Source organism: Poeciliopsis prolifica, unplaced genomic scaffold (genome assembly GCF_027474105.1).
Source record: "Poeciliopsis prolifica strain line A6 unplaced genomic scaffold, Auburn_PproV2 SCAFFOLD111, whole genome shotgun sequence".
Lineage (NCBI taxonomy): Eukaryota > Metazoa > Chordata > Actinopteri > Cyprinodontiformes > Poeciliidae > Poeciliopsis > Poeciliopsis prolifica.
In genome coordinates this window covers 259819-267322 of record NW_026562486.1, presented here as the reverse complement: position 1 = coordinate 267322, position 7504 = coordinate 259819, and the positions used below count along the sequence as shown (strand labels likewise).

General features: G+C 48.5%; 1 protein-coding gene across 1 annotated transcript; it reads left to right on the top strand.

Moving 5' to 3' along the window:
• The first annotated feature begins 543 nt into the window (after nucleotides 1–543).
• On the top strand, nucleotides 544–7122 carry allc (allantoicase). The gene is made up of 11 exons (XM_055023997.1): nucleotides 544–719; nucleotides 1126–1176; nucleotides 1406–1493; nucleotides 2290–2409; nucleotides 2485–2564; nucleotides 2646–2778; nucleotides 4781–4936; nucleotides 5598–5671; nucleotides 6058–6166; nucleotides 6252–6370; nucleotides 6448–7122. Exons 1-11 carry the CDS (start codon nucleotides 630–632, stop codon nucleotides 6625–6627), a joined length of 1200 nt encoding a protein of 399 aa, XP_054879972.1. The 5' UTR covers nucleotides 544–629; the 3' UTR covers nucleotides 6628–7122.
• The last annotated feature ends 382 nt before the right edge of the window (nucleotides 7123–7504 follow it).

The following is a 7504-nucleotide window of genomic DNA, read 5'->3' as shown; positions in this document are numbered from 1 at the left end:
TTTTAAATTGGATGACATTTCACTCTCTCTGTTTGTAGGAGTTATTGCTGCAGAAATCATTGACTCAATGCAGAGTTGGCAGAAAATGTGTTTTTATGTAACCTGATTATGTGCTTAAAATGACTCAATTTAATGAATAAATTAAATCAGTTCATCTTGTAAAGTTGCAGGAATGATGGTGTAATTACCGGTTATCTCCACTAGGTGGTGGAAACTGATCAAAATCAGTTATTTGTCCTTCAGATCAAAACATTTAATCTGAACACATTAATACTCAGGCTGAGTTTTACTGGATTCACCTCTAAAATACTAATTAGACAGAAGTTTTTTCCAGGTGTTTCTCAGTAAATCTGAATATTAATTGACTGTAAAGTTCATCCACTCAGTCGCTGGCAGAGGCTCCTATTGCATTAATTATTGCATTAACAGGTTATGGAAAACATCAGGATTCCCCTTTAGCAAAGTTTTCCTGAACTTGAACCTGGAGTCAGTTTGTCAGAACAAACAGCCGGTGAACTTTGACCCTCTGGTCTGAAGCAACATGTGAGTTTTAGTTGGAGGTTCAACAGGAGAAGCAGCTGCTCTGAACTTTCTGCTCTCCTCTGAGGAAACTGAGGAAAACCTTCAGGATGGCTGAGAGACGGACGCCGGCCAATCCTGCAGCGGCGCCGGACTTCTTGGAGTTTAACGACCTGGCCTGCGAGTCGGTGGGAGGGAAGGTGAATAATGTGGAACCGGAAAGAAAATTACACATTAACTAGTAAACTGTCACAGATTCATGTTGTTTCCAAATGGAGGACGAAATATTAGCGTGACATAAAGTGAAAATGTCAAACTTTGGAGCATTTTGAACCTTTTGGAGGAAAATACATAGGAATGATTAATTCCTCCCTGTACCTATTATTACGGCCTCTTCAGGGTTTTTCTGATATTGCAAAACATGACTGTGTTTGAACTGAAGTTGATCTGAAATAATCATATTTACCAAATTTACAATCTGCTAAATGTATGTCCAATTTGCTCAATCTGAAAGTTTCAGAGACTGAAATGAAAAGATAAATTTAAGCAGCAACTTTACCTTTCATTGCTCTGCCACTAACATGGAGCTTCGTCTCATTTCTGCAGGTTATTTTTGCCACAGATGAATGGTTCGCTCCGGCTAAGAACCTGCTGAAGGTGAAAGTCTGCATGACTGGATCTGATTATTAAATACAAATCTCTCTAAATATGGAAAATAAAACACCAACAAGCAACTCAGAGCCAAAACAGCTGTAGATCAAATGTTTATATCGGCATTTTCTTTGGCTCGACATCCAGTCCCGATTAAAAACGTTTAAATTTGAGCCATAAATGAATATTTTAATTCTAAACGAGTTCTTTCCCGTTTGTTTCGCTGTTGTTACAGCGGGAGCCTCCGCAGTTCATCCCCTCGGCCTTCACAGAGTATGGAAAGTGGATGGACGGATGGGAGACGAGGAGGAAGAGGACCCCTGGTGAGCACCTGAAACCAAACCAGTAAAACCTGAAACCAAACCAGTAAAACCTGAAACCAAACCAGTAAAACCTGAAACCAAACCAGTAAAACCTGAAACCAAACCAGTAAAACCTGAAACCAAACCAGTAAAAATGAATCGGTTTCTGATCAGACTCAATCATAGAAACACAGAAACCTGATAATTACATGTTATAAAGTTTACAGAAATGTTTTCACCAGTTCAAATGTTAGAAAACCAGTTTGAGTGAAATTTTGTTTTTACAGTAAAAACGTTAAAACAGAAAGAAAGTTATTGAAAATGGTCGTTTTAAACTTTTTTCATGTTTTCTCTTCATAATCACCAAAAATATTTTGTTGTTTTGTTAAAGGAGAATCATGATGGGAAACAAAGGGGAGAATTATTTCACATATTTTAACCAACTCAGAATCTGAAAAGTGTGGCAAGCATCTGCATTCAGAGCCAGATGTTCTCCGTTCGACTGAACTGGAGATGTTTTATAAAAACATGAAGGTAAATTTGGTTCTGATTCAGGGCTGAAAATAAATCTGCTCCACACTTTCCAGATATTTAATTTTGCAAAAACCTTTTCGGTTCCACTTCATGACCTCGCCCTGCTTTCCGCTGGTCCTTCAGAAAGCAGCTTCATAAAGACATAAAGCCACAGCAAGTCCTGCAAAATGATCATTTTCAAGAATAAAGTCAAACATTTCCTCAACTCCTGCATGGAATCATCATTTTACCAGAAACGTCTGAAACGTCTCATGATGGTGGTTGTGCTCTCCTCCCTCTGAAGGTCATGACTGGTGCATCGTCCAGCTGGGAGTTCCTGGTCTGATCTGTGGGCTGGATGTGGACACGTCTTTCTTCACTGGGAACCAGTCGCCGTGGGTCTCCGTCCAGGCCTCCTGCCTCGGTACCGACCTGCAGCCGTCCTGATGCTCTGACCGCTCCACCTTTCACTCTGATATGTGAGTTCAATCCCCACCAGATGAGCTGCCCCGGTTCACCGCCGGGGAAGATCGGACCGGCATGGCCGCCACCGGAGCCGAGATGGCTGCTGTTGCCCAGGTAACCGTCAGTGTGGCGCTATAAAGGCGTCGTCCTGGTGACGGGAGCCGACTGACATCATGTGTTGGTGCTGATGGGCAGCTGAGCTCGGAGTTTTGGCCGGAGCTGCTGGGCGTGTCGGCGCTGCGGCCCGGATACGCTGACAGCTGTCACAACCTCTTCCGGGTCAGAACCAAGACGAGAGTCACACACCTGCGGCTCAACATGCATCCAGGCACGTCAGACATGGGGTCACAAGAGGTCACACAGGGTCACATGGGGTCACACGGGTTCACACGGGGTCACACGAGGTCACAAGGGGTCACACGAGGTCACATGGGGTCACACAGGGTCACACAGGGTCACATGGGGTCACACGGGGTCACATGGTGTCACACAGGGTCACACGGGGTCACACAGGGACACACAGGGTCACACGGGGTCACACGAGGTCACAAGGGGTCACACGAGGTCACATGGGGTCACACAGGGACACACAGGGTTACACAGGGTCACACGGGGACACACGGGGTCACACGGGGTCACATGGTGTCACACAGGGACACACAGGGTCACACAGGGACACACAGGGACACACGGGGTCACACAGGGTCACACGGGGACACACGGTGACACACAGGGTCACATGGGGTCACACAGGGTCACATGGTGACACACAGGGTCACACGGGGTCACACAGGGTCACATAGGGACACACGAGGTCACACAGGGACACACGGGGTCGCATGGGGTCACACAGAGACACACGGGGTCACACAGGGTCACATGAGGTCACACAGGGACACACGGGGTCGCATGGGGTCACACAGAGACACACGGGGTCACAGAGGGTCACACGGGGTCACACAGGGTCACACGGGGTCACACAGGGTCACACGGGGTCACACAGGGTCACACGGGGTCACACAGGGTCACACGGGGACACACAGTGACACACAGGGTCACACAGGGTCACATGGGGTCACACAGGGTCACACGGGGTCACACAGGGTCACACGGGGTCACACAGGGTCACATAGGGACACACGAGGTCACACAGGGACACAGGGGTCGCATGGGGTCACACAGAGACACACGGGGTCACACAGGGTCACATGAGGTCACACAGGGACACACGGGGTCGCATGGGGTCACACAGGGTCACACGGGGTCACAGGGGTCACACAGGGTCACACAGGGACACACAGGGCCACACGGGGTCACACAGGGACACATGGGGTCACACGGGGTCACACAGGGTCACGCGGGGTCACATGGGGTCACATGGGGTCACACAAGGTCACATGGGGTCACACAGGGACACACGGGGTCACACAGGGACACACGGGGTCACATGGGGTCACACAGGGTCACACGGGGACACACAGGGACACACAGGGTCACACAGGGTCACACAGGGTCACATGGGGTCACACAGGGACACACGGGGTCGCATGGGGTCACACAGAGACACACGGGGTCACACAGGGTCACATGAGGTCACACAGGGACACACAGGGTCACATGGGGTCACACAGGGACACACGGGGTCGCATGGGGTCACACAGAGACACACGGGGTCACACAGGGTCACACGGGGTCACACAGGGACACACAGGGTCACATGGGGTCACATGGGGTCACACAAGGTCACACGGGGTCACACAGGGACACACGGGGTCACACAGGGTCACACGGGGTCACACATGGGTCACACGGGGACACACAGTGACACACAGGGTCACACAGGGTCACATGGGGTCACACAGGGTCACACGGGGTCACACAGGGTCACACGGGGTCACACAGGGTCACATAGGGACACACGAGGTCACACAGGGACACACGGGGTCGCATGGGGTCACACAGAGACACACGGGGTCACACAGGGTCACACGGGGTCACACAGGGTCACACGGGGACACACAGTGACACACAGGGTCACACAGGGTTACACAGGGTCACATGGGGACACACGGGGTCACACGGGGTCACATGGTGTCACACGGGGTCACACAGGGACACACTGGGTCACACGGGGTCACATGGGGTAACACGGGGTCACACAGGGACACACGGGGTCACACAGGGACACACGGGGTCACATGGGGTCACACAAGGTCACACGGGGTCACACAGGGACACACGGGGTCACACAGGGTCACACGGGGTCACACATGGGTCACATGAGCACAGCAAGAAACGATCACATGACGGTCAAACTGGTTTGTGTCCAGATGGAGGAATCGCCAGACTCAGGGTCTTCGGTATCGGACTCAGGGATTGGTCTTCAGTCCCGACCAATCAGGACGTGGACCTCGTCGCGCTGACCAATGGGGGCGTCTGCCTGGGCTACAGCGACGCCCACTTTGGACATCCGCGCAACATGATTGGTTGGATTTAACTCAGTCCACGTTGTTATGATGGTCAAATGTTTAAAGTGTGTGATTTCCAACATGGCCGCCGTCCGTTCAGCTGCAGTAACTTACAACCAATCAGCTCACAGACTTTACAGCCTCTTCAGTGGAAACGTTGCTTTTTCTCTGAACTCATGAAATTGTCTCTAAAAATGATTCATAAACTTTTCTTGTAAATTACAAAACAGCAGAAAGTCCCTCTGGTTTCTGAGCAGAATCCAGTAGAACTCTGGGTTCTGGTTCTGGTTTCATAGAACCGAGCAGTTGGGCATGAAAACGGGCCGAACCAGGAGGGAAAACATAAAACATGAAAAAACTAAACACAATCAAATTTATGATCAGAAAACATAAAAACACATTTTTAAAAACAAAGTTGAAAAGCCGACAAAGTGATGAGAAAAATGAAAAGCAAATGAGAAAACCGAGTTAAAAAATGGAGGATAAAGAATGAATTAGTCATTCATTTCTGAGTTGTTTGTGCAAACAGATTATCAAAGCATAGAGGAGTCGACACTGAACCACACACTGATTATTATTTATCCTCATTAAAATAAAAACTTTCTGAGTCCAGTTTGTCCACCTGCTGCTCTGAGTCACTGGACCATTTTCTGTAGGAATGATTTCTCTGTTTTTACAGGACTTGGTCGAGCCGCCAACATGGCGGACGGATGGGAAACGGCCCGCAGACTGGACCGGCCCAAAACGCTGAAGGTTTCAAAGAACCAACAACAAAATGTTTTGGTTTTTATTGGACATATTTCCACTTTCAGTTTGTTTAATAATCTACAATCAAAGATGCTTTTATTTTATGCTACAATAAAACAGGAAATCATAAAGCAGAGCAGTTGGACAATTCAATGGATCAGTAACTAAAGACTGAAACACAGAACCCAGTTCAACCTGGTCAAAACTTTTCAGTAAAATGTGAAAGTGCTGAGTTTAGAGAAAGTTGTTTTCTAAAAACTACATTAAGTTGTTTTCCTAACTATTCGCAGGGATGAATCCTAAAGCAGAACCATGAAAAGCTCAGCAGAGATCATTCTGTCCATCTGGAGGTTCAGGTGACGCCATGTTTCTCCCTTCCTGTCGCCTTGCAGGCAGACGGCCGGGGAATCCTCCAGGTGCCAGGCTGGGAGTGGGCCGTGTTTCGCCTCGGTCATCCCGGCCTGATCGGCAGCGTCGAGGTGGACACCAACCACTTCAAAGGCAGGTGCAGCCGAGACACGGCGACTGCGGCTGCCGCGACCTCCAGGAGCAAATCCATCTTTTCATCCTTCTGTTTCCCACTCAGGTAATTTCCCAGACTCCTGTCGGATCGAGGCGTGTCTGTTAACCCCTGAAGAGGAGGCGCGGTGCATCCAAACCAGATGGAACTCTGGGAAATGGGAAGTTCTTCTTCCACCTCAGAAGGTTAACATTTAGCGCCACTGAGATCCTCCTACTCCGTCATCGTCTTCCTCACCTCCGTCTTCCTCTCTGTGCTTCAGCTCCGTCCTCATCACAGGCATCACTACAGCGAAGCGGATCTGACGCCGACTCGACCCGTCAGCCATGTTCGGCTCATCATCGCTCCTGATGGAGGCGTCAGCCGCCTCCGTCTGTGGGGTCGGCCCGCGTTGGTCACCGGCGCTCCAGCCAATCAGAGCAGGCCGTCATCCAAACTGTGACCTGCTGCAACATCACTGACCTCAGCATGAGGGAGAGCAGAGGCTCTTATAATGGAGACATCATGATCATCTAAATGGAAAAGTTTCAATCAAAGAAAAGTCAACTAGTGTAACAAACCCACAGAAAACTTTCTGTAGGTTTGTTAGAAAAGCAAATGTTTATCTCTGTGGTCTGTCTGTCCCCTGATAACGAGGACATGTGGACACAGATGCTCTGCGTCTCTTGGAGACGTTTTTAGACAGAGTTGTTCTGTTCGGATGTCTGGATGTTGAATTTGTGATTTGGTTTTATTTGGATCCGGTTGGTCGACTTCCTGAAGGCCGATTTTCAAACTGTTCAACTATGACGTCAAATTTCCTTTAAATTGTTTTGATACGAACAACATTTTTATCACAACTGAAGGTAACGTTGTTACTAGACTGTGCTATGGAAATATATGACACTGCCCCTTTAAGAGAGCCTGTTTTCTTCTAATAAAACGTCGTCTTCATTTCCATCCTCCCTGGACTCAGGTTGGTCCACCAGGAGACATTTATCTGTTTTACTCACAGTTTCTCACAACATCCATTTGTTTAGATTTACGTTTATCGGCTTCTTCTTCTCCAGCTGCATTTTCTCCCCAATTAGTAACATGAAATAAACAATGTGAGGTCAGCTGAGGATCAACATTTAGTTGTTTTAAATAATATTTCTAATCGGCATTGATTTGGTCTGGATTGATTTCCTCTCCTGCTCGTCTTTATGGCTCGTCTGTTTCCTCCAGCAGCTCCAACCGAATGAAGCGTCAAACTGCTGCTCCTGAAATGCGTCACCTGACATTTTCTGCATCGTCCATTTCAATGTGCAGCTGCTGTGTTTAGACATCGGAAGCTCCGC